This window comes from Schistocerca serialis, chromosome 5 (assembly GCF_023864345.2).
Source record: "Schistocerca serialis cubense isolate TAMUIC-IGC-003099 chromosome 5, iqSchSeri2.2, whole genome shotgun sequence".
In the NCBI taxonomy this organism is placed as follows: Eukaryota; Metazoa; Arthropoda; class Insecta; order Orthoptera; family Acrididae; genus Schistocerca; species Schistocerca serialis.
The window spans coordinates 231,854,196-231,879,093 of record NC_064642.1 but is presented as its reverse complement, the minus strand read 5'-3'; the positions used below and the strand labels follow the sequence as shown (position 1 = coordinate 231,879,093).

Here is a 24,898-nt window from a genome sequence, read left to right as displayed (position 1 = left end):
AGCCACTTGTAATGCTAGTTGACACCGTCATTTACTTTGCATTGCTCAAATGTTTTTAGTTTAAACACAGAGCTGGTTACGCATTTTTATTTTTTTATTTTTTTTATTTTTTTTATTTTATTTTATTTTATTTTATTTTATTTTATTTTTTATTTTTTATTTATTTATTTATTTTTTTTTTTTGTGCTGAGCAAAACGTGTTTTAAGAATTTTTTCTTGTTGTCAAGTGCAGTATTTACTTATGTAGCTTTGGATGTTTTACAAACAAACAGTGTGAGTGATAGATTGCGTGTGTATGGTTTTCCACATAACTGAGGAGGCACAGTACCTGACAACTTCAAAAAGACGGCTATAGTCCAAGAGACGCTGAATAACACATATTCAAACATCACACAGAATACTTATCTACATATTTGCACTTGACAGTGAGAAAAAATTCCTGGAAAGCATCAAGCTAAGCATGAGAAACTACATAACCAGTTCAGTATTTCATTATTTAAATAATGAATGACAGTTGCAGACTTTGAAAAAGATCAATTATGACATATGAAATTGAGTCAAACGTTTCTACCTCCCAGAAAGTTATCAGTTCCAATTACTTCAGCAGTTTTTATTAGATAATAAACTTATATGAGATGATAAACAAGTTGCTGACAAGTCTTTTAATGCCTGTTATGTACGTATATCTTACATAAAGTGCAAAAATGTAAGGTAGTTTCTGATATGTAATTTTTACAGCATAACATGTTATTTCTCACTTTTTACATTAAACGCATTTTACACTATTTTTTTTTTTTAAGTCCCTTGAAAAGCGTAAAAGCGGGGTTTCACCGTAGTTCTATAATTGTCAACCTGTACATAGCCAGTAAACTTTCCAAAGTGTATAAATGAAAATGGATACCAGCACATGGGAGAGCAGGTGCTATATTGATGTTTTCAGGCTAGCTTATTCTCCCTTTTCATAGGAATGGTTGTGGAATAGTCATTTTTTAAACAGCATTTTGCATTGTGGAGTGCACATTCTCCATTTCAGTAATTTGTATCACCTTTATTCCCTTGTGCCCTTTTGATACTTTTCATTACTACTGTCACTTTTAAATGTTCTCTCAGACCACAAATAGATGGTTGAATTATATTTCACCCTGTTGCAGATTCTATCAGAGTCAGACCCAAGGCTTCGCACTATGAAGCCTGATTGTGTTGTAGGCTATGGGGCACAACAGTCAAATGAAGCTACAGAAATGCACAGGAGAACAAATGAAGATGCCATTTTAAGGTGAGTGAAATACATTCATTATCAAAATTAAACATAACACTGTAAGAGATTCATCCTTAAATACAACCTGGATGTTTGTGTATATGGTTTATGGAATTGTGGAAGTGTGAACAGGTGGTCAGCACCAAAAACAGGAACTGAACTGAATCTCTCAAATTTTACTACTTGTGCCAACATACACTTACTCAGAGTCATAACCTAAGACTGCCTACAGTCATCTAACTGTTGTAGCAAGACAGTCTTGCCATGCCTGTTGCCAAACTCTCCTTGTCTGTTTGCTTGATTGGGTCCTTTTTAATGGCTGGCAACTGCCCAGCATCACAGTCTGATGTGTATTGAACCCATTTGTGTATGGGCAATTAAGTCTCCAGATTGCTTACAGATTTCAGCACTTGGGTGGGAAGGAGTTGGCTCTTAACATTACATAACACAATACCTCTCATTGAGTCCTGGAAGTCTCCGAGTAGCTCTCTGCCAATCTTTGCTGTCAGAGGTCTTCGTCTCAGGTTCTTTGGCCGTTGCCCCCCCCCCCCCCAGCTCCCCCCCCCCTCCTCCCCCACCTTCCCCTCTCATCAGCAGAGTGGCCGGCATTGTCAAAGTGTCACCCTCCATTGCTGGTGAAGGACTGGAGTGGAGAGAACCTGTGATGGTGCCAGCCACCGATGCTGGCGAAAAGACAAAACATCATCAAACAGATGTCAGCCAAAGAATCGGAGACAGAAGTCAACAGGTAGTTTCCCGGCAAGTGGGCACGAAAGCCTCAGCAATTCAGTAATCGCATGCTTTAATGAATATGAACACAATTACATTTCTTACTCAATATTTTGTTATGTTTGTTTCAATAAATCTAGTACACCTCATGGCTAGATTTAAGTGGTCATTCCGCCTTAATTCACTCCAGATAAACACCCAGATGTTTGAAGGTTGTGACTGAAAACAGTGTGCCTTTAGTCTGTTTATGTGCATGACATTTCACATATTTGTGTTTTGAGTCAGCTGCCACTCTACAGACTTCACTTGCCAGATCATCTTTATACATGGCAAACAGCAGTTGCTATCACACTGCTTTGAGGTAAGCCAAATACTACCTTCACATTTGGGATAGCTGCTCTATTAGGAATACTGTACCAAGTTCTGTTTGCCAGGAAGTCTTTAAACCAAATTTTTGTCTGTCTGGATATTCCGTATGTGTGCACTATGTTTGCTAGATGACAGTGTAGAACTATGCTGTATTCTTTCTGGAGTTAATAATAACAACAACATTGAACAGAGATTTGTTATGTACTGCCTTCTATATGTTACAAATGAAGAAAACAAATTGAGTTTCACATGATACAGTGCTGCAAAAAACTGTATTGATTTCTGTTTAAAATTTGACATTTTTGTGAAACACGAGGGAATCGCACTAAATTCTATCATCTTACAAACTGTTGCTGTATTTGAACAAGTTTGAAATAAAAGTTCTCATACATACATGAATACCATGTGCAAACTTAATGCTGCTTCTTAAGTAAAGGTAACATTCAAAGGTGGAAATGTCGTCTTATAAAGATTATGTGATTGTAAACAAAGCTTAATATTTTATTTGATTGTGAGAGACAGTAACTAAAGGAGTTGCAAATGAGAAATTCAGTCACTGTTCACTTATTAGAATACTGGGTAAGAAAGGTACCAGTTTTTAATTAGCTTTAAGGCTCGTCAACATGCTATCGATCAGTCTGCACAGGTACTGGCGCAAGTGTGTCTACATGCAACAGATTGCTGCAAATGTGGTATGTTCACACGTTGTTCACTGGATGCAAGTTGCTTGCCCTCCATGTGTCGAAGTAGAAACTAGAAAAGAAATTTTAGTGGCAATCAATTACAGTCTTGTACAGCAACCTGAAAATTTATTTCCTTTATTCAGAAATGGAGGAAATCCTATTATGGACTGTGTTTGCAACAGAAAGACAGATCAAAATGGTCTAAATGGTGGTTGCTGAAGCGAAGGTGTTTTCTCGCATAAATTTACTTAATGAGTTGCAGGGCAAGCTAGATGACTGGTGTAATTATTTGGGGATGGATTTAGAAACATGTAATTAGCTTTTGACAGTCATATCACCTCATATACAAAACTTGCATGAAGAGAGCAATTTCGATACATGAGCGACTGCTGACGATGTTGCGATTCCTGGGTCTAGGAGTAACAAAGATCTAGAATTTGATACTGTAATTTCGAAAAACTTGGGGTGAAATCATACCCACAACACATGAAGCTATTTATGCTGTCCTGTGTTGGGGTGGCATGCTCAGGAATAGGGTGGTCCAGCTGTTTTTTTGGGCACAGTTTGTCGGTGGCCATTCATGTGGACAGACAGCTTGCTGGTCGTCCTGCCCACGTGGAATCCAGCACAGTGGTTGCAGCTTAGCTTGTAGATCACACTACTAGTTTCATAGGTAGCCCTGCCTTTGATGAGATAGGTGATATTTGTGACCAGACTGGAGTAGTTGGATGTATGGGACGGGCCATGCATCTACGTCATATTAGAGGGATATGTGCCATGAGGCATGGATTTGGGAGGAGGGCTTGTGTAGGAATGGATGAGGATGTTGTGTAGGTTGGGTGGGTGGCAGAAGACCTGTGGAAGTGGTAGGAAAGATAAGGCACAGGAAATCTATTTTTGTACAGAGTTGGGAGGATAATTACTGTCTGTAAAGGGCTTCAGTAAGACACTCAGTATATTTCGAGAGGGACTGCTCATCACTACAGAAGCAATGGCCATGGGTGATGAGGCTTTATGGAAGGGGCTTCTTGGTATGGAATGGATGGTTGGTAGGTTTGATATGGACAGAGGCACTGATTAGCCACCTTTGAGGTGGATGTCAACATCGAAGAAGGTGGCTTGTTGGGTTGAGTAGGGCAAGGTGATGCAAATGGGGGAGAAGGTGTTGAGGTTATGGGGGAATGTGGATAGGGTGTCCTTACCCTTGATCCAGATCACAAAGATGTCAACAACGAATCTGAACCAGTTGAGGGGTTTGGGACTCTGGGTGTATAGGAAGGATTCCTCTAGATGGCCCATGAATAGGTTGTCATAGGATGGTGCCATGTGGGAATCCTAACCGTATCCAGATTTGTAGGTAATGCCTACAAAGAAGAAGTAATTGTGGTTGAGGATATAGTTGGTCATGGTAACTAGTAAGGAGGTTGTTGGTTTGGAATCCCTCAAGTGTAGGGAAAAGTAGTGAAGTGGTGTTCAATAGTTATAATGCCATGAGCATTAGGGATTTTAGTGTAAAGGGCATCCTCTTGGAGAGGGGGGGCACAGTAATTGGCCACAATGGGGTATCCTGGGTGGTTGGAATTATGGACTTAGGAAGCATGTAGAAGGTAGGAGTGCAGGGAGTGGCAGGGGTGACTAGAGGGATGGACTCTGAGGAGCCGTTCTAGGATGGTCCTAAGGATTTGAGGAGAGCCTGGAGATTCTGCTGGATTTCTGGAAGGTGGTCATTGTGACAGGGCTTGTAGGTGGATGAATCCGACAGCTGGCGGAGTCCTTCTGCCAGGTAATCCCCGTAGTTCAAAACAACTGTCAGGTAAGATTATAAAGTTGGAATCAGTTTTTAGGTGGTGGAGTGCGGTTCCTGCTGCAGGTGTAAAGTTAGTTTCTGTGTTGAGGGATTGGGGAATGATGATGAGGCGAGGTTTGAGGTTAAGAAATTTTGAAATGTTAGCAGGGGGTGATTTGAGGGCAGTGGGCGTGGATCGTGGGTGGATGGAGTAGAGAACTGAGCCATGCAGTGTTCAACATTCATCTTTGGTTGAGTCTAGGGTTGGTGGCGAAAAAGTGGCTCCACTGTATGGACCGGGAGGAGTGAATATCGTTAACAAGTCCTGCATGATTGAATTTGGGAGTGGCACAAAAGGTGAGGCCTTTGGAAGTGACTGATACTTCTAAGGCTTTTGGAGGAAAAGGTTATGGCTATGCTTCCGTTTAGGCTCTGGTGAGAGGGGGTTTTTGAGGGTGCGGTAAATGTAGTTGGTCTGAGACAGGTTTTGCCAGCTATGACAGGAAGTGTGAGAGGTTTGGAGGTTGTTGGAGAGGTGGTGGAGACTGGATGTCCAAGGTGGGATTAGGAAGTGAACAGGGTGCTGAATTTTTTGTGGTGTTGTGTACGTTGCTCTAGTTCCTGGTGGGCAAGGGCTAGGGCTTTGACTACCTCTCATCATGCCCTGAAATGTGGAATGTCCTACCCACTATCCTTCCCATCGCTCCCACAGTGGTATTCTGCTGTACATCGAACCTACACAATATCCTCGTCCAGCCCTACACAACCCCTGCTCCCAACCCCTTACCGCATGGCTCATACCCTTGTAATAGACCTAGATGCAAGACCTGTCCCATACATCCTCCCACCACCACCACCTACTCTAGTCCGGTCACTAACATCAGCTACCTCATCAAAGGTAGAGTTACCTGTGAAACCAGTCATGTGTTCTAGAAGCTGAGCTGCAGCCACTGTGCTGCATTGTTCATGGCTATGAGAACCGACAAGCTGCCTGTCCACACGAATAGCCAGCGACAAACTGTGCCGTAGCTATCGGCCAACTTCTCCCAATTTCTCTGTTCACCTATACATCTACATCTGTATCTACATGGATACTCTGTGAATCACACTTAAGTGACCAGCAGAAGGTTCATCTAACCACTTTCACAATAATTCTCTATTATTCCGCTCTTGAATAGCGCGTGGAAAAAATGAACACCTATATCTTTCTGTGTGAGCTGTGATTTTTCCTTATTCTGTTATGACAATCATTTCTCCCCATATTTTCGCATTAAAGAGTAAAATATTGGTGATTGAAATTTTGTAAGAAGGTCCCGCTGCAACGAGAAATGCCTTTGTTTTAACTATGTCCATCCCAAATCCTGTAACATGTCCATGACACTCTCTCTCCTTTTTCTCAATAATACAAAATGTGCTACTCTTCTTTGTACTTTCTCGATGTTCTCCATTAACCCTGTCTGGTAACGATCCCACACCATGGAGCAGTACTCCAAAATTGGACAGACAAGTCACTTTAGTAGATCGGTTGCATCTTCTAAGTGTTCTGCGATAAATCACAGTATTTGGTTCGACTGCCCCACAACATTTTCTGTGTTCCTTCCAATTTTGGTTGTTTGTAATTGTAATTCTTAGGTATTTAGTTGAATTTCCAGATTTGACTGATATACGGTGTAACCAAAGTTTAATGGCATTTCATTTAGCTCTCGTATGGATGACCTCACGCTTTTCATTATTTAGGATCAGTTGCCAATTTTATGCACCATACAGATATCTTTTCTAAATCATTCTGAAATTTGTTTCATTCTTCTGATGACTTTACTACATGATAAATGACAGCATCAACTGCAAACAACCTAAGACAGCTGCTCAGATTGTCTCCTAAATCTTTTATATAGATAACCAAACTTGTGGTTCATGGTGTGGGTTCCTGGTATCATGTCCTAGTTCATGAACCATGGGCAACGTCTGAGTGGCCAAGTTAAGTGGTCCTGACAGTCGGGATACCAGTTACTTTGGAATAAGGCTGGGCATCTCGGACATATTCCGAGGCGTGGCGTCCTTTGTGCTCAGACGGCAAAGACTATCAAATCCACCGGTTAGTCCCTCAACCATTAGGGGTAAAACTAAATGGGACCGGGGCAAGTAAGGCTAGCAACCTGCTTCCCTGGTACTATAAATATGATGCTGGCAACAGTCAGAGCAAAATGCCTCGAACCTTTGGAGGTGACGGAGTCCCACCTCTAATTGACAAACCAGGGACTCCTAAGATACGACTCAGCAAACGAATGGTAACGAGATGGGGAGCTATTAAAATCAACAGGGGCTACTCTGGGAAGAAGGTAGAGCTGGCAGAGGCTGCAAATAAGATGGCGTTGGACGTTTTAGCTGTTAGTGACATTTGGGTAAGGGGTGAGAAAGAAGAGGAAGTGGGAGAATACAAGGTCTACCTGTCAGGAGTCAAAGCAGGAATAGCACAATGGGATGTAGGGCTTTTCATCAGGAAAGAAATGGAACCCAGCATAGTTGCAATAAGGTATGTAAACGAACGACTGATATGGATAGATTTGACAGTGCCTAGCAAGAAAGTTAGGATTGTGTCAGTATATTTGCATTGTGAAGGGACAGATCAAGGTAAGATGGATAGTTTTTATGACGCACTCAGTGATGTAGTTGTTAGAGTAAAGGACAAGGACAGTGTTCTGCTCGTGGCTGATTTTAATGCCAGGATTGGAAATCGAACAGAAGGGTATGAAAAGGTTATGGGTAAATTTGGAGAGGATATGGAGGCCAACAGGAACGGGAAACAACTCTTGGATTTCTGTGCCAGTATGGGCTTAGTAATCACAAACTCCTTTTTTAAACATAATAACATTCACCGGTATACTTGGGAAGGTAGGGGAACCAGATCTGTCATTGACTATATAATAACAGATCAGGAATTCAGGAAGGCTGTGAGGGACACACATGTATTCAGGGGATTCTTTGATGACACTGATCACTATTTAATCTGCAGTGAAATTGGTATTGTGAGGCTGAAAGTGCAGGAGGTCAGGTCCATGTGTAGGAGGATAAGAGTGAAGAAACTTCAGGATAAGGAAATCAGACACAAGTACATAACAGTGATCTCAGAAAGGTACCAGTTAGTTGAATGTAGTCAGTTGCAGTCACTGGAAAAGGAATGGACAAGGTACAGGGACACAGTACTAGAAGTGGCCAAAGAATGTCTTGGAACAGTAGTGTGTAAAGGTAGGATGAAGCAAACAGCTTGGTGGAATGACACAGTCAAGGCAGCCTGTAAAAGGAAAAAGAAGGCATATCAAAAATGGCTACATACTAGAACTCAGGTAGACGGAGAAAGTTATGTTGAAGAAAGAAACAAAGCCAAACAGATAATTACAGCATCCAAGAAGAAATCTGGGGAAGACTTTGGAAACGGGTTGGAGACCTTGGGTCAAGCTGCTGGAAAACCATTCTGGAGTGTAAATAGCAGTCTTCGAAAGGGAAGTAAGAAGGAAATGACAAGTATTTTGGACAGGTCAGGAAAACTGCTGGTGAATCCTGTGGATGCCTTGGGCAGATGGAGGGAATATTTTGAAGAGTTGCTCAATGTAGGTGAAAATACGATCAGTAATGTTTCAGATTTCGATGTACAATGGGACAGGAATGATGATGGAAATAGGATCACATTTGAGGGAGTGGAGAAAATGGTCAATAGATTGCAGTGCAATAAAGCGGCTGGGGTGGATGAAATTAAGTCGGAACTCATCAAATACAGTGGAATGTCAGGTCTTAAATGGCTACACAGGATAATTGAAATGGCCTGGGAGTCGGGACAGGTTCCATCAGACTGGACAAAAGCAGTAATCACACCAATCTTTAAACATGGAAACAGAAAAGATTGTAACAACTACAGAGGTATCTCTTTAATCAACGTTGTGGGTAAAATCTTCTCAGGTATTGTTGAAAGGAGAGTGCGAATATTAGTTGAGGACCAATTGGATGAAAATCAGTGTGGGTTTAGGCCTCTTAGAGGCTGTCAGGACCAGATCTTTAGCTTACGGCAAATAATGGAGAAGTGCTATGAGTGGAACAGGGAATTGTATCTATGTTTTATAGATCTAGAAAGGCATATGACTGGGTTCCTAGGAGGAAGTTATTGTCTGTTCTACGTGATTATGGAATAGGAGGCAAACTTTTGGAAGCAATTAAAGGTCTTTACATAGACAGTCAGGCAGCAGTTAGAGTTGACGGTAAATTGAGTCCATGGTTCAGAGTAGTTTCAGGGGTAAGACAAGGCTGCAACCTGTCTCCACTGTTGTTCATATTATTTATGGATCATATGTTGAAAACAATAGACTGGCTGGGTGAGATTAAGATATGTGAACACAAAATAAGCAGTCTTGCATATGCGGATGACTTAGTTGTGATGGCAGATTCGATTGAAAGTTTGCAAAGTAATATTTCAGAGCTAGATCAGAAATGTAAGGACTATGGTATGAAGATTAGCATCTCCAAAACAAAAGTAATGTCAGTGGGAAAGAGATATAAACGAATTGAGTGCCAAATAGGAGGAACAAACTTAGAACAGGTGGACGGTTTCAAGTACTTAGGATGCATATTCTCACAGGATGGCAACATAGTGAAAGAACTGGCAGCGAGGTGTAGCGAAGCTAATGCAGTGAGCACTCAGCTACGATCTACTCTCTTCTGCAAGAAGGAAGTCAGTACCAAGAGTAAGTTATCTGTGCACCGTTCAATCTTTCGACCGACTTTGTAGTATGGGAGCGAAAGCTGGGTGGATTCAGGTTACCTTATCAATAAGGTTGAGGTTACGGATATGAAAGTAGCTAGGATGATTGCAGGTACTAGTAGATGGGAACAATGGCAGGAGGGTGTGGACAACGAGGAAATCAAAGAAAAACTGGGAATGAACTCTATAGATGTAGCAGTCAGGGCGAACAGGCTTAGATGTGGGGTCATGCTACCCGCATGGGAGAAACAAGGTTACCCAAGAGACTCATGGGTTCAGTAGTAGAGGGTAGGAGGAGTCGGGATAGACCAAGGAGAAGGTACCTGGGTTCGGTTAAGAATGATTTTGAAATAATAGGCTTAACATCAGAAGAGGCACCAATGTTAGCACTGAATAGGGCATCATGGAGGAATTTTATAAGTGGGACTATGCTCCAGACTGAACACTGAAAGGCATAATCAGTCTTAAATGATGATGATGATGATGAGATAACCAAACAGTGGAAAATCCAGGATGGAAAGTAACAATATTATGAAAAGGAAAGTTGCCACTCACCATGTAGTGAAGGTGTCGAGTCGCACATATGCACAACAAAGAGACTGCCAACAAGGCCTTCGTAAAAAATAGGTGACACACACACACACACACACACACACGCAAATGCAAATCTCACACTCACACAAATGCAGCTCACACACACATAACTGCAGTCTCGGGCAACTGAAGCCTCACTGTGAGCAGAGCACCAGTGCATGGTGGGAGTGGCGGCTGGATGGGACTAAGGAGGAGGCTGAGGCAGGGAGGGGGAGGGATTGTAGGGTAGGGGTGGATAGTGACGTGATGCTGGAAAGTGCACAGGGACAAGATGGAGAAAGGGTACGACAGCTATATGCTGTCGGCAGTTTAGATGGAGGGTAGGGGAGAGGTGGGGATGCGGAGGGGTAGTGGAAAAGGAGAGAAGTAAGAAGACTGTGTGGGATGGTGAAGTGAGGGCTGTAGGTGCTGGAATGGGAACAGGGAGGCTGGGTGGGTGAGGACAATGACTAATGAGGATTGAGGCTAGGAGGGTTATGGGAACATAGGTTATATTGCAAGGAGAGTTCCCATCTGTGCAATTCAGAAAAGCTGGCATTGGTGGGAATGATCCATATGGCACAGGCTGTGAAGCAGTCATTGAAATGAAGGATGTCTTGTTTGGCAGTGGTCTCAGCAACCAGATGGTCCACTTATTTCTTGGCCACAGTTTGTCGGTGGCCATTCATGCGGACAGACAACTTGTTGGTTGTAATGCCCATGTAGAATGCAGCTCAGTGGTTGCCACTTAGCTTGTAGATTATGACTCATTTCACAGGTAGCCCTGCCTTTGATGAGATGGGTGATGTTTTTAACTGGCTATAGTAGATAGTGGTGGGAGGATGTATGTCACAGGTCTTGCATCTAGGTCTATTACAGGGGCATGAGCCACGGGGTAAGGGGTTGGGAGCAGGTGTTGTGTAGGGATGGACGAGGATATTGTGTAGGTTCAGTGGACGGCGGAATACCAGAGTGGAGGTATTGCTAGTGGTTAGTAGGTTTGATATGGACGGATTGGTGATGTAGCCATCTTTGAGGTGGAGGTCAACATATACAAAGATGGTTTGTTGGGTTGAGTAAGACCAGGTTAAGCAAATAGGGGAGAATTTGTTGAGGTTCTGAAGGAATGTGGATAAGGGTGTCCTCACCCTCTATCCAGATCGCAAAGGTGTCATCAGTGAATCTGAACCAGGTGAGGGGTTTGGGATTCTGTGTGTATAGGAAGGATTCCTCTAGATGGCCCATGAATAGGCTGGCATAAGATGGTGCTATATGGGAACCCAAATTTGTTTGCAGGTAATGCCTTCAAAGGAAAAGTAATTGTGGGTGAGGATATAGTTGGTCCTGGTGACTAGGAAGGAGGTTGTTGGTTTGGAATCCCTCGGATGTTGGGAAAGGTAGTGTTCAATAGTCAGAGTGTATACGACCCGGGACAACTGGGAGATCTGGGAATTGTTCAGAATTCTGGGAATTTTTCATTGTATTAGTTTTCAGTTAAATTTTTGTGATTTTGACTGGTAAAAACTGATACTCGAACAAAGGATATTACCGTATCCTGCTACTGCAGAATAATTCTGCAGCAATAAAACATGAATGAGAGAAAAAAAGAAAACGGAAATGAAACTTAAGTTGCAAAGGTAATGCGCTATATACAACAACTAAACACAGTGCTCAGACAGCGTCTGCCAACAGCAAAGTGTGTCAGAGGCCTTAGAAAGACTATGCAATGCTTCATAGTAACAAATTGCCTCCGATGAGCGTGACGTGCAGCTGTTTAAATTAGATTTGTTTGAGCAGTCGCTTGCGGGCTCTTGGGCATGTGCACTTGCCTCTGGTTACAGAAGTGTGGCTCAGTGCCACTCTCTAGTATTGTCCCGGTTCGGAAATATCGTAGGTCCGGGGCTGATGCACAGAGCAGTCTGAGTCGTGGTGGGGGGGGGGTCGTCTCCACGTGACCTCTGTTTATGTTCAGTGGTTTTTTGTTTCCTCCTAGTTTCTTGCTCTCACGTTAAATGAAAACAAAACTGATTTTTGTGGCCGGGAGCTACCTAACGTTCGCATAATTACGGAAGGCTAAAATATTAGTTTCAGATTTTATGTCCACCTTTCTGACAGTCAAGCATTAATTGCCTTGCAGAACAGTGAAGTTATTTTTGTCGGTTTGCTAAAGGGATTTGGCTTTTATTAAATCTTTTCTGCTGAGGCATTCAATTTATTTGAAACAAAGTGTTTAATTTCACACTGTTGGCTAGTTTCAACTGTTCGCTGCATTTCAAGTGCACATATGGCATTATGCAATAATAAAGAACCAAACATGAGATAATACAGTACTGGTATTCCAAGAAAATTTGCATCTGAATCTGGACATACGAATGTGCACTTTAAGCCGAGTTATGCATTTTAGTATGGTTCACGAAATTCCGATGCTCTTGAAGTATCCTCTGATGTCTTGTTGCTTTTATGTCATAAAGTAAGATCTTTTAATGTTTTACACGTAGGAACACCGGATTTCCTGCGTCATCATAGCTGCGCAAGCACGGTGACGCCCGTTATCTGGCGCTCTCTGGCAACTGCTGAAACGAACGCGGGAAAATGTTGCGATTAGTGGTTTGAAAAGCGTTACATTCATAGTAAATTTTCGTTTACGCAAGATTAACTGCGTGCGAGAACGTACGATGAATTTCTTAAATCACAAAGCGTTTGACTCTCATTTAAAAATCAATTCTTTGAGGACAACCATTTAGAAGAATTTAGAGCCCAGGAGATCAGACATTTACATCGCTATTAAAAATTTACTGGTACATTTGTGTGATGTATCTTAAAGTGTAACATACGCAAAAAAGATCAACATTATATGTGGAAGCTTAGCTTCTCTTCCAGCTTATTAATCTTCTTATGTGAATGCTATGTATATTAATGTAAACCATTAACTTTCCTTACTTGTATGTTTGTGCTACTTAAGAGTGATCTTGCTACTGAGTGACTGCATCACGTGTCTTATGCTGTCATCAGCTGGCGAGATCACGTGACATGAGCTATGACTGGCTTACAAAAGCGCATCGCAATCTCGATTTCAATGCTTCGGAAAGTGACATGCTGTGTTTGCTGGAATTCAGATTTATACCTTTGTAATACGAAAATATGCAGCGTACGTGTTGCTGCTCATCAAAGGTCTTTCAAAACGTGTTTTTCCCCCCTGAGTTTCATTTTCTAAAGTGCCGGGAAATTCTACCTCGGTATATAAAACCATAAACATTCGAAAGATTGATGAGTTTTATAGTGCCGAGGGAGAGTATACTGTCACTTAACACAGAAAAAGAATATTTTCATCTGGGAGAAAGCGTATTTTTAGCTGGGAAATCCGGGAAAAATCCGGGAATTTTTTTCTCTTGTCCACGTATACACCCTGATAGTGGTAAGGCCATGGGAATTAGGGATGTTAGTGTGAAGGGAGGTGGCATCATTAGTGATGAGCAGTGCACCATATGGTAAAGGGACAAAACTGTGGAGAGTTGGCGGAGGAAATGGTTGGTATCTTTTTAGATAGGAAGTAAGGTTCCGAGTAACAGGTTGAAGGTGTTGGTCTAAGGGAGCAGAGATACTCTCAGTGGGGTTTATGGACTTTAGGAAGCATGTAGAAGATAGGGGTGCGTGGAATGGTAAGGGTGAGCAGAGATATGGACTCTGGGGAAAGGTTCTGGGATGGGTCTAAGGACTTGACGAGTGACTGTAGATTCTGCTGGTTTTCTGGAATGGGTTAACTGTGGCAAGGTTTGTAGATGGATGTATCTGATAGCTGGTGGAGTCCTTCTGTCAGGTAATCCTTTTGGTTCAAAACAACAATGGTAGGCCATTGTCTTCATGTAGGATTATAAGGTCAGGATCAGTTTTTAGATGGTAGACTTCGGTTCTTTCTGCAATTGTATGGTTAATTTGCATGTTGAGGTATTTGGGGAATGATGATGAGGCAAGGTTCGAAATTAAGAAATTCTGGAATGTTGGAATGGGGTGATTTGGGGGCAGTGGGGTGGATCATGGTTGGATGGAGTAGAGAACAGGGTTCAACATTCACCTTTATTTGAGTCTGATTGGTAGGGTTGATGGTGAAAAAGTATTTCCACTGTAGGGACTGGGAGAAGGAGAGAAGGTCTTTAACAAGTTCTGCTTGGTTGAATTTGGGAGTGGGGTGATAGATGAGGCTTATGGAAAGGACTGATATATCTGTGGGGCTAAGGCTTCTGTAGGAAAGGTTCATGACAGTGTTTCGGGTCTGTTTAGGTTGTGGATGCTGTGTGTGGTGGTGGGAGGGAGTTTTGGAGGGTAGAGTAAATGTAGTAGGTCTGTGAGACAGGGTTTGTCAGCTATGGGGGGATGTGGGAGAGGTTTGTAGGTAAAGGAGGTGGATAGTGTTACTCCAGGGCGGGAGTAGGAAATGAGCAGGGTGGAGGGCTTTTTGAGGTGGTGTTGTGAATGTTGCTCTAGTGTCTGGAGGGCAAGAGTTTCAGTGTGTATTATGGGTTGCAGGAATTTGGGATTGCATAGCAGGAGAATTTTGCAGATAGAGAGAAGGTACTGCAAGGAGGTTTGGGTTCCGTTGATATGGTTTTGCAGGACTATGTTGGCGAGGGCTACGGATTGTGGAATCTGGACAGATGGAGGTCAGTGTGGAAGGAGGAGTGGCAGCCAGAGATGGGTAATTTGATGGTAAGGCCATTTGGGGGAATTCCATGAGCCAAGCAACAATGCAGGAATAGTACGTAGGACTGGGTTCTGGCTAGGAATAAGGAAACTTTTCTGTATTGACGAAGATGGAAAGAGCAAGGATCCATGATGGTGGAAAAATGCAAAAAAATTACGTAAATAAAGCAGAATTACATCAGAAAAATTTGCAAATAAATAAATAATTACCACACAAATACATGAGAAAATTCACGAGAAGGATGAAACAGAGCTGTCAGGTACATCCACCAACAAACCTTGCCACAGTGACCCCATTCCAGAAATCCGACAGATATCCAGTCGCTCCTCAAATTCTTAGGCCCATCCCAGAACCTCTTCCTGCAGTCCATCTCTCTGCTCACCCCCTCCACTCCCCACACTCGTAACTTCTAAATGCTTCCTAAAGTCTGTAAACCCAACTACCCAGGACGGCACATTGTGGCCACTTACTGTGCCCCCACTGAGAAAACCGCTGCTCTCGTAGACCAACACCTTCAACCTGTTCCTCAGAACCTACCCTCCTATATAAAAGATACCAACCATTTCCTCCACTGTCTCTCCATAGTTTCTGTCGCTTTACCACATGGTGCCCTGATTGTCACTAATGATGCCACCCCTGTTTACACTAACATCATTAATGCCCGTGGCCTTACTGCTGTTGAGTACTACCTTTCCCAACACCTGATGGATTCCAAACCAACAACCTCCTTCCTAGTCGCCATGACCAACTATATCCTCACTTACAATTACTTCTTCTTTGAAGGCATCACCTACAAACGAATCTAAGGTATGGCTATGGGCACCCGCATGGCACTATCCTATGCCAACCTATTCATGGACTATTTAGAGCAATCCTTCCTTACACCTAGAATCCTAAGCCATTCACCTGGTTCGAAAGAACAGATACCATATGCATATATAGATGAGGCTTACCGGCCAATGATGATCTTCAGTGCGGTTGCACTCATATTGCTCAAACTCATACGGAATTTGGTAGATTGGTTGCCGTGAGTAATGAGTATAGTGGGCATGGACACTACAAATGTACTGTGTGGACAATAAACTGGAAATGTGTGTCTCACGGTGAGCACAACAGAAAGTCCCTGCAGTCGCATTATCCTCTGTGTTCTTGATGACTCAGTCGGATAGAGCATCTGCCATGTAAGCAGGAATCCTGGGTTTGAGTCCTGGTTGGGGCACTCATTTTCAACCATCCCTGTTGATAATTATCGATGCCCGTAAACAGATAAAAGGGTCTGGATTTCATTGTAATTTCATTCTTTCATGATGTTTGTGTGACCTGATAACTTTCCAGTCTTTGGGTACAGATCTTTCGTCGAGTGAGTGGTTGTATCTGATTGTTAAGTATGGAGCTATTGCATCAGTGTACTCTGAAACCAACCTAATTGTTGTACATCCTGAACCTGAAGATTTTATTTTATTAAGCAATTTTGCTCAAACCTTCCAACTCCAACTACCAGGTTTGTGCACATCTCATATCTGCGTAATTCTGATGTTCACATGCAATGATCTGTCTATGTAGATATGATGTGTGCTGACATTTGCGCAGACAGATTGCATGTGGATGGGCCTTTAAAAAATGATGATGGCATTCGGATAAAATAAGAAGTAAAAGTCATTCAGAACGAACTAGCTAACAAACAAAATCATTCGTGTTAAAGTGTCTGTAATTATAGTCCTCTCATGGAGATAGTACCAACAGACATCAGTGGATCTTGGGACAAGTGAAAATTCGAGAATTGGACTGAATCGTGACTACAATCTTCTACTTATTTATTAGTTGCTGTTGTTACATATGACTTGCATCCTAGAAGGTATCGTAGTCTGTGTTTCACAGTTGCTCTAGCGCAGAACTACGGACAGTTTGGAGGGGGAACATCTACCACATTTAAACTGCAGTTTGCCAGACTCCATTTGTAGTCGAATTGACTTTAAAAATGAACAAATACTAACAATGGTATTAATTCCTGCAGGAGACAAAAAAGTCTAAATTGGGGCCACAGGTGTACTTACGTGTTTGATGCAACTGTGTTGCCATCACTCACTGTGATGTACGGTTGAGAGAGAGTGGTGGGCAGACAGTAAGTTTAGAAGCAAGAGATATTGTAACATTCTCATGTCAGTATAGAAGCGAAGTATAGAAATGAAATCCAATATGTATTCAGGTAATAGAAAGAACTGTGTTCTCAGATCCCATACTAACCACAACCTCACAAATTGCAACATATTCAGAAGAAACAGCCAAATATTTACGATGACGAAGATATAAATTTCACATCTGTGCTATTAGGATGATCATGATGGTTAAAAACAGTCACACCACAGATGACAGGGTTAGTCCGTGAAAAATGTAGAAAAATTAACGGTCCACAAATTAATGTAAACTATTTTTTTCATTTAATTTATTTCTCCTTGTTTTGTCAAAATGTAGACAAGCAGTAAATGGCATAATGTTACAATAGGTAAAGTTTCAACATTTCTGGCAGATACTTTACAACAATAAATCTCTGCCTACGTAGATCAACACCTTCAACCCATTGCATGAAGTCTCCCATCCTTCATCAAAGACACCAACCACTTTCTCAAACGCCTAGAATCCTTACCCAATCTGTTACCCCCGGAAACCATCCTTGTAACCATTGATGCCACTTCCTTATACACAAATATTCCGCACGTCCAGGGCCTCGCTGCGATGGAGCACTTCCTTTCACGCCGATCGCCTGCCACCCTACCTAAAACCTCTTTCCTCATTACCTTAGCCAGCTTCATCCTGACCCACAACATCTTCACTTTCGAAGGCCGGACATACCAACAATTAAGGGGAACAGCCATGGGTACCAGGATGGCCACCTCGTACGCCAACCTATTCATGGGTCGCTTAGAGGAAGCCTTCTTGGTTACCCAGGCCTGTCAACCCAAAGGTTGTTACAGATTTATTGATGACATCTTCATGATCTGGACTCACAGTGAAGAAGGACTCCAGAATTTCCTCTCCAACCTCAACTCCTTTGGTTCCATCAGATTCACCTGGTCCTACTCCAAATCCCATGCCACTTTCCTTGAAGTTGACCTCCACCTGTCCAATGGCCAGCTTCACACGTCCGTTCACATCAAACCCACCAACAAGCAACAATACCTCCATTATGACAGCTGCCACCCATTCCACATCAAACGGTCCCTTCCCTACAGCCTAGGTCTTTGTGGCAAACGAATCTGCTCCAGTCCGGAATTCCTGAACCATTACACCAACAACCTGACAACAGCTTTCGCATCCCGCAACTACCCTCCCGACCTGGTACAGAAGCAAATAACCAGAGCCACTTCCTCATCTCCTCAAATCCAGAACCTCCCACAGAAGAACCCCAAAAGTGCCCCACTTGTGACAGGATACTTTCCGGGACTGGATCAGACTCTGAATGTGGCTCTCCAGCAGGGATACGACTTCCTCAAATCCTGCCCTGAAATGAGATCCATCTTTCATGAAATCCTCCCCACTCCACCAAGAGTGTCTTTCTGCCGTCCACCTAACCTTCGTAACCTCTTAGTTCATCCCTATGAAATCCCCAAATCACCTTCCATACCCTCTGGCTCCTACCCTAGTAACCGGCCCCGGTGTAAAACCTGTCCCATGCACCCTCCCACTACCACCACCTACTCCAGTCCTGTAACCCGGAAGGTGTACACGATCAAAGGCAGAGCCACGTGTGAAAGCACCCACGTTATCTACCAACTGACCTGCCTACACTGTGACGCATTCTATGTGGGAATGACGAGCAACAAACTGTCCATTCGCATGAATGGACACAGGCAGACAGTGTTTGTTGGTAAAGAGGATCACCCTGTGGCTAAACATGCCTTGGCGCACGGCCAGCACATCTTGGCACAGTGTTACACCGTCCGGGTTATCTGGATACTTCCCACTAACACCAACCTATCCGAACTCCGGAGATGGGAACTTGCTCTTCAATATATCCTCTCTTCCCGTTATCCACCAGGCCTCAATCTCCGCTAATTTCAAGTTGCCGCCACTCATACCTCACCTGTCATTCAACAACATCTTTGCCTCTGCACTTCTGCCTCGACTGACATCTCTGCCCAAACTCTTTGTCTTTAAATATGTCTGCTTGTGTCTGTATATGTGTGGATGGATATGTGTGTGTGTGCGCGCGCGAGTGTATACCCGTCCTTTTTTCCCCCTAAGGTAAGTCTTTCCACTCCCAGGATTGGAATGACTCCTTACCCTCTCCCTAAAAGCCACATCCTTTCGTCTTTCCCTCTCCTTCCCTCTTTCCTGATGCGGCAACAGTTTGTTGCGAAAGCTTGAATTTTGTGTGTATGTTTGTGTTTGTTTGTGTGTATGTCGACCTGCCAGCACTTTCATTTGGTAAGTCACATCATCTTTGTTTTTAGATATATTTTTCCTACGTGGAATGTTTCCCTCGATTATAACTATATATATACCAAATGAAAGTGCTGGCAGGTCGACAGACACACAAACAAACACAAACATACACACAAAATTCAAGCTTTCGCAACAAACTGTTGCCTCATCAGGAAAGAGGGAAGGAGAGGGAAAGACGAAGGATGTGGCTTTTAGGGAGAGGGTAAGGAGTCATTCCAATCCCGGGAGCGGAAAGACTTACCTTAGGGGGAAAAAAGGATGGGTATACACTCGCGCGCGCACACACACACACACACACACACACACACACACACACACACACATATCCATCCACACATATACAGACACAAGCAGACATATTTAAAGACAAAGAGTTTGGGCAGAGATGTCAGTCGAGGCAGAAGTGCAGAGGCAAAGATGTTGTTGAATGACAGGTGAGGTATGGTGTTTTAAATAGTCTTTAAACGAAACGTATACTCATTCATCATTTTCTGTAAATAAAATCATGAAAGAGATAATTCGGGGAAGTGGATCAAATAAAGTTGTTCAGTAACAGGCAGAAGCATCCTCTGCAGGGAAATTTTGCAGAGCAGGAACAGCCAAGAATTCAGCTCACGAGCAATGCTCTTGCACCTGTGCATAACACTCTTGCCTGTCTGCGCACTTCCCTCATGGCCATGCCACACGGTCTTGAGTGTGAAGAGGGGCAAATAGCGAATGCACTGCACTTAGGTGGCAGTGTAGTCACATTGCATACAACTTGATCTCATATTTTTCAACAACATTAATCACAAACAAAACAAATTTTCAGTCTTACTTATTTATTTGTGATGTGCTGGAGACATGATGTAATTTTAATCTGGTACAAACTGTAGGCATATAGACGTATACAGGCAATTTCACAGATTTTCCCACTCTGGTTGTCACATAATCGTAACTTATTTAGTTTCATAATTGGTGACCCTTTCACACTTATGGTGATCAAAGTATTTTATAATGTTTGCAACCTCATTGTAAAGACATGGTAACTCTTTCCAAGGAAAATAATGAAGACCTATTGGACAATTTTAACATAAAAGAACTTGTCTTTTGAACAAGAATTACATTTCAGATCAGTCAGTTCCATTGGCACGTGTACAAGGGCACTTTCAACTGGAATGGCAAAATGTCTCAAAAACAGCTTGCAAATCAGATGTAAGATTGGCAGTGTCCTTGAAACATTTATAAAACTAGCCTTATAATTCTTCCATGTCCACCAAAATTCTTCAGACCCCATGTTTTCTTTAGCAGCAGTGAGTGTAGAGAAATGGATGCTGTTTTCATTTGAATTTGTTTTCACAAAACGATTTTCTTTTAATGCACTACTGTCAAATCAGAAATAAGTTTTTTTCTCATTTTACAAACTAGTCCACTAAAAATGAGAGGCCTGCAGTCCAATCTGGATGCTCTAATTTTTATTCTTGCTTTCCTTTTTCCGTCATAAGCCTCTTCAGCAAGAACACACACACAAACACACACACACACACACACACACACACACACACACACACACACAAGCAAGCATGTCTCATACACATATGACTGCTACCAGTGGCAGCTCTGACCAGAATGCGGCTGTCACATGAGTAGCAATGTGGAATGGTCCGGGAAATGGGGTGGGATAGCAGGGTACAGGGGGGAGGGGGAGGGGAGGGGGGGAGAGAAGAGTGCTCTCTGGTGAGGCATGCAGGGCCAGATTGTGGCCTGACGAGACTGCGAGGTGCAGTGTCGGAAGGTGAGGGGGTGGGGGCAGAAGGAGTACAAAAAAGGAGAGGAACATGGAAGGGAAAAGGATGAGTAGGACACAATGAGGGTAGGGGAGTGGGGGATATGAAAAGGGAGGAAGTGATACCATACAGAAGACGGAAACTGTAGCGTGTGGGGCAGTAGGCCATAGCTTAAAGCCGGGATAATTTTAGGAGTGGAGAATGTGTTGTAAGGATAGCTCCCAGTTTAGAAAAGCTGTTAGAAGGGAGAATCAAGATGGCCCAGGTTGTGAAGCAGCCATTTAAATCAAGCCTGTTTGATCAGCTGCATATTGTGCCACAGGGGGGTCCACTTTGCTCTTGGCCACAGGTTGGTGATGACAATTTATCCTGGTGGATAGCTGTTTGGTAGTCATACCAATATAAAAAGCTGTGCAATGGTTGCATCAGAACTGGTATATGGCATGATTGCTTTCACAGGTGGCCCAGCTTTTGACAAGGGTAAGGTAAGTCTGTGACAGGACTGGAATAGGAAGCGCTGGGTGGGTGGATTAGGCAGATCTTGCACCTGTGTCTTCCACAAGGATATTATCCCTATGGCAAGGGGTTGAGATTGGGAGTGGAAAGGTTTGGGCTACGATGTTATTGAGGTTGGGTGAGTAACAGAATTCCACTTTTGGAAGGGTGGGAAGGATCTTTGATAGGAGGTCCCTCATTTCAGTGCGTGATGATAGATCGTCAAAGCCCTGACAAAGAATGTAGTTCAGTTGTTCCAGTACGGGGTTGGTATTGGGTGATGAAACCAGTCCAGGATTGGTATTGAGTGATGAAAGAGGCACTCCTTTACAATTGGCTCTTGGGGGTGGTGGGAGGGTTGGGAGTGTGCGGGGAAATAGCACAGGAAATCTGCTGACAAGGTCCGGGGGATAGTGCCTGTATGTGAAGGCTTTTTGTAGTGACTTTCAGCATGCTGGGGAAGGGAATTCTAGTCACTGAGGATACGCTGTCCCCAGGTGGCCGGGCTGTATGGGACATATGGAGGGATGTTTTGGTGTGGAAGGAATGGCAGCTATTGAAATATACTTACAGTTGGTGGTTGGTGGGTTTAATGTGGGAATAGGTGTGGTTGGAGCCATCAGATAGGATATGGTCAATGTCCAGGAAGGTCGCACGCTGCATTGAGGAGGACCAGGTGAATCAGATGGGAGAGAAAGTGTTGAAGTTGTGAAGTAATGAGGATAGGGTGTCTCGGCCCTGAGTTTAGATCATCACGATGTCATCAATGAACCTGAACCAGACCAGGGATTTGGAGTTTTGCGACGCTCGCAAAATTTCCTCTAGATGGCCCATAAACAGATTGGCATAGGAGATTGCCACTTGGGTGCCCATGACTGTGCTGCAGATTTGTTTATATACCTTCCATTTGATGGATAAGTAGTTATGTTGGATAAAACGAGTTAGGTGTATGAGGAATGAAGTAGTGGGTTTGGAATCTGAAGGGCGTTGGGAAAGGTAGTGCTAAACTGTGACAAAACCATGAGTATGAGGAGTATTGGTGTATAAGAAAGTTGCGTCAACAGTGACTACTAGGAAATCACGAGGTAAAGGGGAGGAGATGGTGGAGAATTTTTGAAGAAGTGGTTGGTATCATTGGCGTGAGAGACTATATGAATGGCACTAGGTTGGTGGTGTTGCCCAATCAGGACTGAAATCCTTTCAGTGGGGGCACAATAACCGGCTATAATGGGATGTCGAGGATTGCTAGGTTTGTGAATTTTAGGAACAGGTAGAAGGTGGGTGTGTGGGGTGATGTTGGGGTGAGGAGGGAAATGGATTCAGAGGAGAGGTTCTGGGAGGGAGGGGCATATGACTTTAAGCAGAGGTTGGAGGTTATGTTGGACTTCTGTGATGGGATCACTCTGGCAGAGTTTATAGGTGGAGGAGTCACATAACTGGCAGAGGCCTTCTGCCAGGTAGTCACTGTGACTCATCACGACAGTGGTGGTGCCTTTGTCAGGGAGGATGATTAGGTCAGTATCTGTTTTCAGACTGTATTTTCCTCAGCTGAATGGTTGGTGTTCTTAGGAGCTGAAAGGTTGGTGTTCTTAGGTAGTGACCTGGGGAGGGAAGGTGAGGTCAAATTGGAGGTAAGGAGTTGTTGGTAGGTGGCCAGGAGGTGGTTAGATGGGAGGGTAAGAGGATCACGGTCAGGTGGTGGTATGAACTGGAAGAGGCAGAGTCCAGTGTTGGATTAGTTTGGCTTTGATGGAATGAATGGCGGCGAAGAAATGTTAGTGCACTTCAGGGATCAGGAGGAGGAGAGTAAGTCTTTAACAAGTCCAACGTGGTTAAATAAATGTGTAGAGCTAAAGTTGAGGCTTTTGGATTGGACCGAGGATTTTGATAGAAAGGGTAACAACATTGTTCTGGTATTGTTTAGGCTCTGGGTTAGGAATGTTAGTAGCGAGTTTTGGGGGATGTAGCAAGTTGAAAATGTCGCTAGGCTAGATTTGGGTGCTATGAGGGGTTTGTGACGAACACTGTTGGTGGGATAGGGGTTGGGTAGTGGTGCCCCAAGGTGACAATAAGATGTCAGCAGGTTGAATAACTTCTGGAGGTGGTGTCTGGAATGCACTTCCAGGTGCTGGAGAGCACTTAATCTCCAGTTCCTGGAAGTGCATTCCTGAGTGCAGACTGATGACCACCACTTGACTCCTGAGTGCAAACTACCGCCACCTTCACTGCTGGCATATTACACGATCCATACACAGAGTCAGTGGAGGGAGGAAGTAGCCACTGTATATATTGCACTCTGGTCCAGGATGTCAGTTAGCAGGAGTAACCTGATGATGATGATGGCACATTACACCATCGAAAATTCGGTCTACAACAACTGATCAACCTGGCTGCATCCCTGAGAGCATGTTGGACTTCTTAAAGACCTACTCTTCTTCTCCTGATCCTTGCAGTGCATTAACACTTCTGTGCCACGAATCACTCCAACCAAAGCCAACCTAAACCTGACACTGAACCCTGCATCTCTCAATTCCTACCACCATCCAACTGTGATCCCCCCACATAACCACATCCTGGTCACCTTCTAGGAATTCCTTACCTCCAACTTGACCTCACCATCTTTCCCCAGCTCCTTTCCAAGAACACCAACATTTGGACAGAGGGAAGGACATCTATACACAGCCTCAAAGCAGATGTCCCACACCCTCATTGTGTGCTGCCTGTTCTTTCCCCTTCCTTGCTCTTCTCCTTTTCTGCTTCCTGTTTTTATTCCTCCACACCCCACCTCCTGATGCTGTCCCTGACTGTCTCATCAGGCCATGATCTAGGCCCTGCATACCCTGCCAAACAGCACTCTTCTCTTCCCCTACCTATACCCTGCTATCCGTCCCCCTTCCCAACCCCACAGTCGCATTCCAATCGGAGCTGCCAGTGATAGCGGTTGGATGCATGAGACAAGCTCACTTGTGTGTGTGTGTGTGTGTGTGTGTGTGTGTGTGTGTGTGTGTGTGTGTTTTCTTTGCTGAGGAAAACTTTGGCTGAAAGATGTAATATGTACCAGTCTTTTCATTGTGCCCGTCTGGAACTCAACAGATCCTCTTTACGACAAGTAGCAATCTATCCTTTTCCTAATATTGTCCATTCTAAGTAACAGTTAATGTTAACTCCAAATAATGTTCAGAAATGAATGATTGGCATGTCAATTTGAATGGCTGGGTCCTTAAAGATGCTCCCTTGAGGTATAGCTTATGAACTTTAAATAATTCTCACACTGCATGCTTCTGTAAAATAAGTACTATTTAACATTAGATGAGTTGTTCAGACAGTTATGCCATTAGTCAGTATTG

At 43.4% G+C, this 24,898-nt stretch overlaps 1 protein-coding gene across 6 annotated transcripts in view; it reads left to right on the top strand.

Moving 5' to 3' along the window:
* The window catches only part of LOC126481228 (endoribonuclease Dicer-like), a 446,265-nt gene that overhangs the window by 153,893 nt on the left and 267,474 nt on the right, over nucleotides 1-24,898 (top strand). For all 6 annotated transcript variants that reach the window (XM_050104838.1, XM_050104837.1, XM_050104839.1 and 3 more), the window contains exon 8: nucleotides 1,152-1,276. In XM_050104838.1, the coding sequence (XP_049960795.1) occupies nucleotides 1,152-1,276 (125 nt within the window). The remainder of the gene's footprint in view (nucleotides 1-1,151; nucleotides 1,277-24,898) is intronic.